The sequence below is a fragment of the Mytilus edulis genome, chromosome 10 (assembly GCF_963676685.1).
Source record: "Mytilus edulis chromosome 10, xbMytEdul2.2, whole genome shotgun sequence".
NCBI lineage: Eukaryota > Metazoa > Mollusca > Bivalvia > Mytilida > Mytilidae > Mytilus > Mytilus edulis.
The window spans coordinates 65,347,909-65,363,582 of NC_092353.1; the positions used below are offsets into that span (position 1 = coordinate 65,347,909).

The 15,674-nt window shown below is 31.3% G+C and overlaps 1 protein-coding gene across 8 annotated transcripts in view; it reads right to left on the reverse strand.

The window, feature by feature from the left end:
• Positions 1-4,797: 4,797 nt before the first annotated feature.
• Positions 4,798-15,674, reverse strand: part of LOC139492255 (tubby-related protein 3-like) — a 104,104-nt gene continuing 93,227 nt past the window's right edge. For all 8 annotated transcript variants that reach the window (XM_071280461.1, XM_071280458.1, XM_071280460.1 and 5 more), the window contains 5 exons: positions 14,344-14,443; positions 13,129-13,227; positions 12,020-12,107; positions 11,253-11,336; positions 4,798-9,636 (listed from right to left, as the gene is read on the reverse strand). In XM_071280461.1, the coding sequence (XP_071136562.1) occupies positions 9,503-9,636; positions 11,253-11,336; positions 12,020-12,107; positions 13,129-13,227; positions 14,344-14,443 (505 nt within the window). In that variant the 3' untranslated portion in view covers positions 4,798-9,502. The remainder of the gene's footprint in view (positions 9,637-11,252; positions 11,337-12,019; positions 12,108-13,128; positions 13,228-14,343; positions 14,444-15,674) is intronic.

Sequence of the window (15,674 nt, forward strand, 5' to 3'; positions counted from 1 at the left end):
CCTAAACAGTACAAGTGACACCACCAAATTCAAACTTGATCTGTATTTTGTGGTATGAAGCATTGTGCATAAATTTCATTACACTTGGTGAAGGCAAACTAAAGTTATAAAAAAGAAGATGTGGTATGATTGCCAATGAGACAACTATCCACAAAAGACCAAAATGACACAGACATTAACAACTATAGGTCACCGTACGGCCTTCAACAATGAGCAAAGCCCATACCGCATAGTCAGCTATAAAAGGCCCCAATAAGACAATGTAAAACAATTCAAACGAGAAAACTAACGGCCTTATTTATGTAAAAAAAAAAATTTTGACTGGTTGATTGATTGTTGGTGTTCAGTTAAACGGTGCCACTTTTGGGCTATTTCGTTGCGGCCTGGCCAGTTTTTATTGGTTGAGGAAGCCTGAGTGCTCGAAAAAAACACTGTCCTTTGATAGGAAAAATGACATTCCTAGTCAATTAAGATTGGAGTCAAGTCGAACCACACGGACAGGGTTCAAACTCACAACCTCGGTGTTGACTGGGTAGTGATTGCAGTAGTAAAACTACCCCAAAAGTATAATTAGAGAACGGAAGGAAAATTAAATAAAATTTTTATTTGAAAACGGGGGCATGACTTTAAAACAGTCAAAATGACACCATCAAAATTCATACTTGATCTGTATTTTGTGATACTAGTAATAAGCATTGTTATAAGTTTCATAACCTTTGGTTGAGGCAAACTAAAGTTTCTTCCAGAATCATCCAATTTTCAACTATTTTGTAGTTAAATCTTGTTTGAACAGATGAGAACAATTTCAGCTCTAATGATTTGGATTCATTTGTTGACCTCAGTTTTTACTGTGGTGGATGGACAGACTGACAAGAGTAAAACTTATTGCTCCCTTCGCCAAGTGGGGGCATAAAAATGGCATAACACAAAATGGTGAAAGTGGTGCCACTCAAATTTGCACTTTATATGTTTGGTGGTAATAAGCATTGGTTATAAGTTTCAGAACATTTTATTTGGGAAAAGAAAGTTCAGAAATGGCTCATTGAGCAATTTTTCCAATTAAAAAGAGCCTGTAGTTCAATAGTTGTTGTTGGCTCATGCATGTCTGTCCTATTTGTTGTTCGTAAATTGTTTTCTTGTTATAGTTAGGCGGTTAAATTTCTCAATTAAATTATTTTATAACTCTAGAATGGTAAAAATTTGTAAGGGTTCCGTGGAACCCAGTGTCTCGCCTACTTTTGCTGTTAATCGCAGGCTCAACAAAAATGAGGAAAAAATAATATGAAAATATTCCTTTTGACAAGTAGTTATCTTTTGATTGTAAGAAGCTAAGTTTGGTAAAAATACAGGATATTTTATGAATCTAATAAATGTTTTGTCAAAAAATTTAACTGCAGACTGTCTGTAATGTTTACTGGAAGAAAAACTAAGTCCATTTATAAGTAAAATAGGGATAAACAGGTACAAAATTTGAACAAAATTTCCTTCTAGACTGAGATACTATCTTATGATCATAAACAAGCTTCTGTACAAGTTTGGTAGAAATCCAGGATAGTTTAAAAAATTTATTAAAATTTCAAAAACTTTTACCATGGAGTAAATATTTGTGGACGCTGTCCCTGCCGCTGGAGAGAAGAATCGCTATGTCTCGCTTTTTCGACTGAAGCCGAAGGCTCGACAAAAAAGATGCCACCCAAATTTGAACTTGTCTGCGTAATCTGTTTGGTGGTAATAGGCAAAGTTTGAGAATTGTAACTAACTTCTGGAAGTAATTTCAGATGGACATACATATGAACAAGGGTTAACCTCTTTTGTCTTTTGCATAAAAACTTTGTAAGGGTTCCGCGGAACCCATGCAGTGTCTTGCCTACATTGGTGGTCAGTTGTAGGCTGAACAAAATTTGATTTTTTTTTTAATTTTCCTATAGAAACTTTCTGTTGATTGTAAGAAGTTTCTGACCATGGTTGGTAAAAATCCAGGATGATTTATGAATCTAATAAGTAATTAAACAAGAGTACATGCTGAAATGTCTTGCCTTCTTTACTCACCATTGATGTTATGTTGATAGTCCTGAATATAAAGCTTTACTACAACTATTACATGATTCAAGAAAATGAGGTCAAGGTCATATAGACCCAAAAAAAATTACATGTACACCGTACAGTCATTCAATACACTAGTTATAGGTGATTTATTGCTTATAGTTTCTAAGAAATAGACTTAACCAAGAAAACTAAACATTGACCAATGAACCATGAAAATGATGTCGAGGTCAAATGAACCATGCCAGGCAGACATTTACAGCTTACAATCCTTCCATACAACAAATATAGTTGACCTATTGGTTATAGTTCAAACAGAGACATATATACATGTGTATATATGTCTCTGGTTTAAATAAACAGACCAATACACATTATCTTAACAAGAACAATGAACAATGAAATTGAGGTCAAGGCCAAATAAAACCTGCAAGACTGTCATGTACATCATAAAATACTAATACACCAAATATAGTTGACCTATTGCATATAGTATTAGAAAATAAATAGGGAATGTGTCCATGGGAGACAGATGATGCCTTGCATCATATCATATTAAGTTATAAAATAAGGGACATAACTGAAGAACGGTGACAGAGACACTACCCATATTTGTACTTGATCTAAATATTTGGTAATAAACATTGTGTATAAGTTTCATAAAATTTGGTTGAGGCAAACTTAAGTAAGAGAACAGAAATGATTTTGTTTTTTTCAATTTGTAAATGGGCATAACTAACTCTAGAACAATAAAATTGACACCCCCCAAAATTTGAACTTGATCTGTGTTTTGAGGTAACACACATTGTATACAAGTTGCATAACATTTGGTTGAGGCAAACTAAAGATAAGTTAGTTTTCTCGTTTGAATTGTTTTACATTGTCTTATCGGGGCCTTTTATAGCTGACTATGCGGTATGGGCTTTGCTCATTGTTGAAGGCCATATGGTGACCTATAGTTGTTAATGTCGGTGTCATTTTGGTCTCTTGTGGACAGTTGTCTCATTGGCAATCAAACCACATCTTCTTTTTTATATTTGGGACCGTCTGTACTTAAATAGACGAGGGAAAAACCTAATGCCCCCTCCACTATGGCGTGGGCATAAAAAGACCAAAACTCAAAAACTTAACTTTGACCAACAAACCATTAAAATGAGGTCAAGGTCAGATGACACCTGTCAGTTGGACATGTACATCTTACAATCATTCCATACATCAATTAAAGTAGTACTATTGCATCCAGTACAAGAAAAATTGACCAAAACACAAAACTTAAGTATAACCACTAAACAATGAAAATGAGGTTAAGGTCAGATGACACCTACCAGTTGGACATGTACACCTTACAATATTATAGATGCATGATATAAGTTGTTAGTGGCTTTGAACTAGCTGTGAGTAACTGCAAGTACTCTCAGATCTGTACTTAGTGTTTTTTGTTGGAATATACAAGTACCGGCCACATCCGCTCTGTCTAGTATTTCTATTTGTATTCATCTGATGAGTTGAGCCTTTTTCAACTGATTTTTATAGTTCATTCTTATGTTGTAATGTTACACCACTGTCCCAGGTTAGGGGAGGGTTGGGATTCTGCTTACATGTTTAACCCCACCACATTCTATAGGTATGTGCCTGTCGTTTGCTGATGTGTTACATATTTGTTTTTTGTTCATTTTTGTACATAAATTAGGCTGTGAGTTATTTCTTGTTTGATTTGTTTTACATTAGTCATTTTGAGGTCTTTTATAGTTGACTATGTGGTATGGGCTTTGCTCATTGTTGAAAGTCATACAGCATACCTACCAACCCTCCTGTTTTGAGTGGGAGACTCCAGCTAAAAGGATGAAATCTCCCGCTTGCTGGTGACCTATAGTTGTTAATTTCTGTGTCATTTTGGGCTCCTGTGGAGACAATGACTTATTAGGGGTTATATTTAATCAGTCAATGTGGGTTGGATATCAAGGATTCAAACCCTTTCTTTTTTTTTACTGTTATATCCAAATAAAAAGGTAATATGTGTAGGATAAAATTTGGACACAAAGTTTTTGCTTTAAGGAAAAGTTGCTCTTTCCTATGACAAAAATATTCAATTGTCCAATAGGTTTTAAAATCTTTATACCTTGTGGTATATTATCTGAATTTATCAACAAAGATAAAACACATATGTTCATCATTATCTTGTCAAACTTCTTATATTCTTTCCAGTTTAGTATATTATGCATGCTCACTTTAATTTTGTAAAGTAAATATATTGTACTCTGAAGAAGACTACATAATATAACAAGAATGTGTCCATAATACATGGATGCCCAACTCGCATTATCATTTTCTTTGTTCAGTGGACCGTGAAATTGGGGTAAAAAATCTAATTTGGCATTTTTTTAAATTAAAATGATCATTTCATAGGAAACATGTATAATTGAAGACCTATTGTTGACCTTCTGCTGTAGTCTGTTATATGGTCGGGTTGTTGTCTCTTTGACACATTCCCCATTTCCATTCTCAATTTTATACTGAGTTTCAAGTTGATTGGACTTCAACTTCATCAAAAACTACCTTGACTGAAAACTTTAACCTGAAGCGGGACAGACCAACGAACGAATGAACGCACACACCAAAAAACATAAGGCCCCTCTACTATCGTAGGTGGGGCATAAAATAAGATGTGGTATGAATATCAAGTATGTTTTAATTTGTGTTTGATCCATTTTGTTTCAAGCAACAGATGCAATAATTATCAAGTAACACAAGACAAATTATGTGAACATTTTATTTTCCTCAGATCATCTTCTTGTGACAGTTCACAAGACAGCACTTTCATAACATGGACGGTGTTTGATGGAATGTCAATTTTCCCTATACTATTTCTTTATCTTATATAAATGAGATATTTGACAAAATTATACCTAAACTAAGAAACTTTTTCAGTTTCCTGCTTGTGATATAAAACCAAAGTAAAACTTAACATAAAATTAGTACATGTATCTTAGTACTATTACCATTACTAGAGCATTTGCATTATTCACATTTCTGGATACGTGCACGGACATATACCTATCAGGCAGATTTGTATTAAATAATGATTTAGCCCTGGCCTCAATAAAAACTAAATTAAAATCAAAGGCATTATAAAATATCTTCATCGCGACCAACTGGACTTAATTTATCCTTTCCTCATATACGTTTTATACGATACGTTGATATGGATATGCCAGCAAATACTTGGATAATGCAAATGCTCCATTATAAACATTTACTTCAATATGAGATAAAAAATAAAATAACAAATCATCTATAAATGAATAATCAACATATGATAATTGGTATGACTTTATACTGTGGATTCATTTATTTTCGTGGATTACGACAATTTACATTTTCGTGGATATTTGATTTGGTGATTTTGCCAATCTGTGCATAAAAAGCCTTTAAAAAATTGGTAATTCATTGAAAATTTAAATTTGTGGTTCACCTGTACCAACGAAACACATGAAAATTGGTATCCAACGAATAATAATGAATCCACAGTAGTATATATTTTTTTAAACATTGTAGAAGAGGATATATGTAAGAAAACTTCTCAAGTACAAATAACTGCACAGTGCATTTCAAACATTTTCTTATAATTTACATTTCTCATCAATTAAGTTTAAAAAATATTCCTAGATGATTTCTCATAAGGAACCTACACTTAACTTTCGTATCGTATGAAAGGATTATTTGATTTTTGGATTGATCTAGAGGTAAGAGTTGATGATAACAACCATTGTTGAAACATAAATTATATAGATATTAATAATCTCACAAAATAGGACGGATATTTAGAGTGGTGGGATATTAAAGACTAGATAACAAAACAAACAAAATAAAATACAAACTATAATGCAAATCATATGATCAAGTTTTGAGTCAAGTTTGATTTTTTACTCTCCGTGATGATTGATAATAAATGTTTCCATGGTTACTTAAAGGGTAGAAAGTAATTAGATATGTTTGGAATTGATATTAATTCTGCTACTCAATGCATCAAATTTCTATTATTTTCTAACACTGAAAATGAAATATTTGAAACAACCTTAAAGTATCAGGTGCAAAATCCTGTATAGCTCTTGTATATTACAGCCTAATGAATTTATGATAAAAATATCATATGTATTCTGACCTTACGTTTAATTGGGCATATCATTTCATAATTATGCACCACTAACAATCTTTACAACCTTCCAAATTTTTAAAACTTGAAAAATTTAATATCACGGTTTAATAGGACATGTGTGGCACTGTACACTTCTTGAGATTGAGAAATGTGTGGTATGCATTTCATCAAGAAATCCTAAGAGGTACTAGTATTTAAGATATGGCATTGACAACTTTACATTATTCATAAACAAGGACCTAGGGAGGGAAACTTTCAAATGTTTGTGACCTTGACCTTTTTTCTCAAGATTTAAAATATTTTCACAACACTATCTTCTGGTAATGGTTTATACTGCAAGGGGTACTCAAGATATTCACAACTATAACACATTTTGAATAGGCAATCAAATATGCATGATATTTTGCAGAACTAAGCACTAATAGTAATGTTATATGAAAACCAAATTCAAATGATTAGGAATGAAAAGTTTGAATTTTCTGCAATTTATATACAAACAATTGAATCAGTCTTTGTGAACATATTCAGTTTTTGTTAATTTTGAAAGTTGAAGAGAATGTACTCAAATTAAAAATTGAGTATGATTCTTAAATTTTCTTAAAATATTTTAACACTTATCTACTAGTCATGGATAATGGGGGCACGGATAAACCTATCCTTTAGTCAAGTCAAACAATGTACACATGTCAACATAAATGATAAAACATAAGAATTTCACTAACAAAGTTCATGTATATGGGCAATAAATGTTAATGTGTTTCAAGTTTTAGGCTGTTTGCTCTGCAAGTATTGTGTGTCTTAAATACACAAATGATGCTTTACTCTATTTCAAATAGTGGAATGAATTGATTCAAAAATATGTTTATGATATCTAAACAAACATTTAGAAATTTAAATTATTCTAGCCTTGAAACTTTAGTAAGGAAGAGAGAAAAAATGCAATGAAACTTTTTACCCTTAATGTTCAACTGTTATGCATTTCAATAGTGTGTGTTCTGCAAAAAGCTTTCAAGTTGTGAGAGTAGCAGACAAACAGTGTCTATAATGCAAAATAAATCAACTTCATCAAAACAAAAACTGAAAAGTGGAAGAAAATGAATAAGAGACAAGGTTCTTCTAACCAACATTTAGTTAATCTATTTAAGCAGTCAAACTGTGCATGGACAGCAGAGCATATTCAAAATTGAACAAAATTTGACGAGGTATTCTGAATTTTGTATGGAGTTCTTAAAAAAAAATCCTAACAGTAAGAAATATTTACTTCCAAAAAAATGGCAGACAAACTATGTACCCTTTAGAGGACGGACGAAAATACCCACAAAAATAAATACTATGTTCTCAAACAATTGAATTAAAAAAAATGCAATTGTTACCAAAAGAAGAAAATAATTTACAATATATTTCATTGAAGAGGGCATCAGGGAGATATATCATTCATAGAGCAGCAGAATTTTACGACTAAATTATTTGCCTTCAAATTTACTGATACTAACTAAATTTTCAAACATGTAATTATAAATTATCTTGGTTCATGGATGTGGCTGATTTCTGAAGCGAAAATTCAAATTTAGAAAAAAAACCAAGTGAAAGCAATAATTTTTCTTCTTCATTTACTGCACCGAAGCTTGATTTAAGGGAAATATTTTAATATGTTTGTTTGGAAAACTATTGTGGGGTGACATCTGTATTTACATCTATGTACATGCAACAACATTTCAATATAAAATTATCTACAATGTTTACATAATTACATATAATTTGATCTATAATTTAAAATAAATACTATATAATAATATAATTAGTCATGAGAATCAACAAGATAAAGCACATCAATAAAAAATTGAACATCAAGTCCTTAAACAGACCTTATTTTCAGCTCTTATTTTGTATATCCCCTCTTTTTTCAGAGTAAATTCAAAATAAAAATTGGGCCAGAGTAATTGCAAGTAAGGCAAAATATTATAAACTTCACACACTGTTAATTCATAAACAAGTACTGCATTTTATAACTTAAAAACACAAATGATATAGTATAGTTCAACCATTTAGCATCTGTTTGCCCCCTTAAGAATAACCCCACAACTTTGTCCCGTTATGAGTTGAAAATAAGTCTATTGACATATAACAAATTTACATGAAATAATTGCACATAACCAACATTTAAAAAAGTGACGAGAACAAACATATGTCCATAATAATGTATTACATTTCATACAACCTCATTGACATGCTAACTTAAAACTAATCTATTTATAGCTGCTAATGAAATTGATGTATTTGGAACCTCTGTAAATCTCAACTTTAAAACATAATAGGGGTAAACATTACTACAACCAACTAATGAGACTCAAAATGAAGTATAGACAGATGCCATTGCTATATGATCATACCTGACAACATTTCAAAATGCTCATGGGTGTTTTCCATTCAATATGGCATTCATAGTCCTATAAAACCTTTAAACGGACCTTCAAATTTATTTAAAAGATGTTTATTTGCCTGTTCATACTTTTACAATCCTATACGCATGGTAAAATTGATTATTTAGTTTGAAAATTTAGACAAAATTTCACTTTCAAAATTTCAAATTGGGAGCCTCCATGGGGGAAATCCCCCACAAATAGTGACAGTTGGCAGGTATGTATGATCAATACAATCTATTAACAAACTATTCCATCCTTTCCAATTTTGAATTTCATTTAGTATATTAAGTAAAGTAAAAAGAAAAAAAATAGCATTAAATCAATAAAAAATCTAACACCTTGGGGCCTTCAATAACAACCAATTAACACCCAAGTTTACATCAATTCTTAAGTAAATCTCTAATATTCTCTGATATTCTTAACACATATATATGAAGGATGTCAAAATAATTACAACTAATGTCATTCTAATAAAAAGAGACATACAGGAAGGGGTAAACTTATAAATTTACTTTACAACTATTTCGAAATCAAATATTTCACAAAAATTAAATGGCTTTCAAATATTGATAATACATTATCAATTTCTGAATGCTGGAAATGCAGATAGTTCTTTTATTGATAGCCTCTTGCTAAACAGATTCCAATTTATTCTGCCTATTGTCAGAACGTAAAATAAAACATAAGTTGCTGAATCATTTAACCTGACGATAAAATTGTATGTAAAAATAAGACACATAATTTAATCTTTCACACAGTAAACAGATAATGCAATTTTTTTAAATTAAGAAATGTTTCCTCATGCATATCCTGTATCCAACTCTGGAGATGAGCACTTTTAATAAGTTTAAAGCTGATATTTTATACATTCATACTGAATTTATTCACAGGCAAGTTTGCTGTCAAAACTACTAATTGCTATTCCAAAAGCTTGTAATGCACATAAAGGATAATTAAAATCCATTGTAAATACATCCTCTGCAACCCGGCCAAACTGCATCACTATATATTCAACTGAAAAAGAAATAAAGGTTTATTACAAGATTATATATGTGTCAATCTAGAACTTAGAATATTGTTATAACACATTTCTGTCTTTTTGTTGTTTGTGTCGTTGGATTGCTGACTTGTTGGCAAAAATCCTACATACATTCTTCGTCTCTTTTCATTCAGGTATGACAGACATAAGAAATTAATGGTAACCAGCCCATTGACTATATAAAAATCTGGACTGTGGAATGCAACATTCTTCAGTCATTTCTGATTTTTTTTTTTAAGGAAAATGATGAAAGTTTTATTGTCTACAAGGTTGGTCTTTGTAACTGTCGGTGACATTTATCAGCTGGGCTCTGCTGATAGCAATTGTTACCTTTTTAAAGTGAGGCTAGATTGTGAATAAACAAGCCTTTTTTACACCGATCTTAACTAATTGTACATGGCATTTTCATGGATATTGAACTTTGAAAATTTGTAATTTCATTTGTTTAAACAGGCAGTGCATTAGAGTGAAATTAATTTCTCCTGGGTGTTTTCATCATATGTAGCATAGAGGGCGTAAGATTTTCCCGCTTCAAAATTATTTTCACTGTATTTTATTGCCCATGTAATCATTCAGCACGACATCCTCAATCTGAACATTCAAATTTTCTTGGTAAATTTTACTTCTGGTTAAAGTTTATTTGAAGAGTTTTTTGTTTGATACTGATGTTTGAATTATATATTATATGTGAAAATATATGTATGAATTATGTTAATATACAGCATTGCCATTGTTGTGCAACTATCCACTTTACAAAGTCTTTGATATTTAATATAGCCTTTTATGGCGTGTATATTCAGAGTGTTTATATATACTTGGATATTTGGTACAAGTATTGGTTATGCTTGGTTATTTGGTACAAGTATTGGTTATGCTTGGATATTTGGTACAAGTATTGGTTATGCTTGGATATTTGGTACAAGTATTGGTTATGCTTGGATATTTGGTACAAGTATTGGTTATGCTTGGATATTTGGTACAAGTATTGGTTTTATGTCTACATTGATGGGTTGTTTATACCAGGAGAAATAATGGTCATCAACTAAATCATTGATGTTGGCATGTATGAAAATGTCTTTCTATAAGGACTAGGTTCAGTAAGACAGAAAGTAGAATGCTTCTGCTACATAAGTATGGGCTGTTTTTTACAATACAATGCACATATATCAGGTACTAGCATCATTAAGTCATGCTAAATTACTGAAATCTTCACAATTTTAGCATTTTAGTTAAATTTTAGTGATTCGTGTTCATTCATAATATTGAAATGTAAGTTGTATTTGATGATATACATATGATATACAAAGGTTGAGGATGAACACAGATGCAGCCACTTTCATTTTTGACAAACACCATCTGAAAAGTAACGTTTTTTTGGCATAATTGATAGATTTGTCATATTTAAGCTTGAATCGGAGTGTTTTGAACGACTAAATCAGTTAAACTCTTTCACATAAACTAATTGAATCAATTGAAATAGACACTTAAGTGTTTAAAAAGTGTCCAAAATCTTTCGTTAGATGAACCTGAAATTTGAGGCCAAAATCGACCCTTACCGAATTTACTTCTTTATCAATGTTTTCTGACTTACCATCATTATCATGAACTATCTGGAAATTTTTCACTGAAGCCTGGGTTACTCTTCCATGGAAATTTAATACATATGACTGTGTTTCTGAAATATACATAATTTGTTTTACTGAATACAGGTACATTGAAATTATTCAATTCAATTCAATTCAATAATAAAAGTAAAAGGATGGAAACTACCCACTTCAAATGCATCTCATATCCTAACAACTACTGCTAACCAACTTATTTTCACTGATGCTTTATTTAATTTAGAAGAAGCCCTTTTAAGCCAAATTCACACAATCCATTTTTTATCTATGAAAAAGTTGTGTGAATTATTGAGAACAAAATGAAATTTTTCCACAGATTTATCTCTTATTGTTCAATCTATTTAAACTTTTGTCAGTTCTATTGTCACAATTAATAAATACAAATGATTTAAACATCATTTTCCATTTTAATTTGCAATAGGAACAATGTTGAAAATCTTGATTAAATAAAACATCAAAGGATTTTCTAATTTGATAGATGAGGGGACAGGGGTATCAGACCTTTTTTCAGAACATCAGGATTGTTTCTAAGCTCTGGATTTCAGGATTGATCCTTTTGGGATCCAGGAATTCTTTTTTTCGAATTGTGGAATGTCAAGATTTAAATTTCTTTAAATTCAAGACCTCTGGATTTCATGATTTTAAGCATGGGATTTCGGGATCAGGGACCCTCCGACCCCCCCCCCCCCCTTTATAGATCAATTGACTAATTATAATATTATAATCCTATACTCACCATCATTCCATACAGGTGTTTTATTATGCAGTTCAAGTATATTTTCCATGTTTTTCCTTTTCCATCTGTTTATCAAACCATCATTATCCTATAACAGAATTGTAAACAATCATCTCTAATTGTTCTATCTATTTAAACATTTGTCAGTTCTATTGTCCTATTTAATAAATACAAATGATTTAAACATCATTTTCCATTCTAGAAAGATCATATCATAGGGAACATGTGTACTAAGTTTCAAGTTGATTGGACTTCAACTTCATTAAAAACTACCTTGACCAAAAACTTTAACCTGAAGCAGGACAGACGAACAGAATAACGGACGGACCCACAGACCAGAAAACATAATGCCCCTCTACAATCGTAAGTGGGGCATAAAAAAGCTGACCTACTTCTTACAGTATGTGATAAACTGGCAAAAACACAAAAACTTAACGTTCACCATAAACAAAGAAAAATGAAAATGAGGTTAATGTCATATAAAACTACTAAAAAAACCATGTACACCTTTCAATGAGTTCAATCAACATATTATTTAAGAAAAACATCACCCCACATCTTGGCTTTTATAGGTTTAAGTATTATTTGTCCAAATATTAATTAGTGTTTTTTTTTAAATGCAGTTGTTTTCCAAAAAATGTTCTTCAAAGAACAATATGTATTTGTATACCAAAATGTATTTGTATACCAAAGGTGCGGTCTGATTTGTGCATTTGAAGATTTACCTAGGATTTACCTTACAATGCTCTTCAAATTTGTACTTTATTTGGCCTTTTTAACATTTTTTGATTTGAGCGTCACTGATGAGTCTTTTGTAGACAAAAATTGCGTCTGGCGTAAATATAAAATTTCAATCCTGGTATCTCTGATAAGTTTATTTGACTAACATTTAGTTCCACATACATTAAGTCATTTGAAAATTTAGAATTCACCAAAACCAAAAAACTAGCTGTTAAATATGACACCAGCTCAACAGTATAGCCATACATTACTATGAAATAAGACTTATTGCTACAGAGGAGATGATGAAAGTTGAAACAAAACTTAAGCAAATTGATAGTACATTTCTCATATTGACTGTTTTGGTCAAATATTTGTACAAAACTTACATTTCTTGGTTTAATGTCAACTCGTTCATGGTCCAAATTCATACCAGGTATAATAATGGTCATCTTTCTTGGCCCCTTAAATCCTAACACATTGGTTTCCTGTTAAAACAATAAATGATATTAATTATTACATTTGCAATACAACAAAATTGTCAGCATGAAAATGATATACAAAATGTGTAATTTTAGTTATTTAAGGAATGACTGTAATATTATTTCTGTCTATTCAAAATAACATAAACAAGAATGTGTCCAAAGTACACGGATGCCCAGCTCGCACTATCCTTTTCAATGTTCCATGGACCATGAAATTGAGTAATAATCTAATTTGGCATTAAAATTAGAAAGATTATACAATAGGGAACATATGTACTAAGGTTCAAGTTGATTGGAATTCAGCTTCATCAAAAACTACCTTGACCAAAAACTTTAACCTGAAACTCCCACTTTCATTTTCTGTTCAGTGGACCATGAAATTGGGGTCAAAAGTCTAATTTGGCTTTAAAATTAGAAAGATCATATCATAAGCAACAAGTTTAATAAGTTTCAAGTTGATTGGACTTCAGCTTCATCAAAAACTACCTTGACCAAAAACTTTAACCTGTAACTCCCACTTTCATTTTCTATGTTCAGTGGACCATGAAATTGGGGTCAAATGTCTAATTTGGCTTTAAAATTAGAAAGATCATATCATAAGCAACAAGTGTACTAAGTTTTAAGTTGATTGGACTTCAGCTTGAACAAAAACTACCTTGACCAAAAACTTTAACCTGAACGGACGAACGGACGCACAGACGATCGGAGCCACAGACCAGAAAACATAACGCCCCTCTACTATCGTAGGTGGGGCATAAAAATGTGGTGCACACTGCATAACCTGCTAAGACTTAGGTTATTTTAAAGTGTGCAAAACATTTTTGATGTTATTTCAAATAGACAGAAAAAAATATACAGTCATTTCTTATAATTTAATTCTAATTTCCATTTAAACCAGCATAAACCACTAAAACGTTGATGACGTCATGATCACAAGACAAAATTATGTCTATGAGCTGATAAACAAAATAATGTCAACCAATCAGAAGACATGTTACATCCAAAATTAAATTATATCAATATGTTTGTTATATATTGATATTCAAAGTGATTTAAATACTATTTAAACTAAATTTTTGGTTGAGACCAGAACAGTAAATTTCTAAGAATTTTACTTACATAAACTACACCAATCAGTTCTTTCCTTGCATTTTCATAATTATCCTTAGGATTGCATCCATGATCAAATAACGTAAAATGTGTTCCCAATATATTTGACCTACAATTATAAGCAATACAAACATTTATAAACAATCCATTACTATATTTTGGCATGTGAAATGGGATCAGAATGCCTTCACCACATTACGGAGGGTAACCACATAATGAACCTTTATAGCTATATAGTGAGGTGTAAAACATAATGATCAATACACACGAGTTGTGAGCTGTTTTTTATAAATGATTTTCAAAATCAACATTTGATTGGTTGAGACTATACCACATGACATTGAACAAAATTTCATATTCCACTCTGAACATCTTCTGCAACATAACAGGCAGTTAATGTACATTACATTTTCAATTTTTTTTTCAGAAGACAAAACTTGAACTTGACATAGAATAAAATTAAACCTTGATCTGTAGTACTATAAAAATGTCTTATTCAGACTATTCATATACTGTGGATATATTATCACTTGTTAGGTACCAATTTTGGTGGATTTGTTGGGTACAGGTTTACCACAAATTCAATATATTGCATACCTGCATACAAAGAATATCAATTGCGACTATTTCTTATTGAACATAAGGACTACTTTTAATTTGTATAAAACAGCATTAACTTGCACTCTATTGTTCACATTTTGATATAAACATTCCTAATGAAAATGCACATAACATATGAGCTACATCGGATAAAAATCGACCTTATGCAAATGAATATCAGTACGTGTATTTAGTTGTTTTGCGTTGAAAAAAATCTCAATGCAAAGTCTTTAACTGTTGGAAAATGAAGGCGATATACATGATATAAGACCTCTATACAAAACATACCACCAATCAGCTTTTATTTTGTAATGTTCCAAAATCAATCAAAGTCTTATCAATGTACATGCTGATTTCTATCTGGCACAGCTCATATATTATACTGTCTGTCTATCATCTTATAGGTTAAATGATTATTTTTTTTGTTCTAAAACAGAACATATGTAAAGAATATGTGAGCCGTGGTGTAGTGGTTAGTGCATCGGACTACTAACACAAAGGTTCCTGTGTCGATTCCCGTCTCGGATGATTAATTAGTTGTTGGACAGGTGATATCTACCTGTTCAGGTGACAGGTAAACTATGTTTAGTAGTCAGTACCGGACATCGTATAAATTGATCGGTCTATTCACAATTATTTTCTTATATTTCAGCGGTTTGTAGCTCATTGATTAAGTCCAAAAGATTAAAATTATAAGAAATTAGTTTATCTACATGATTTGATAACAAAATTTAAAAGGT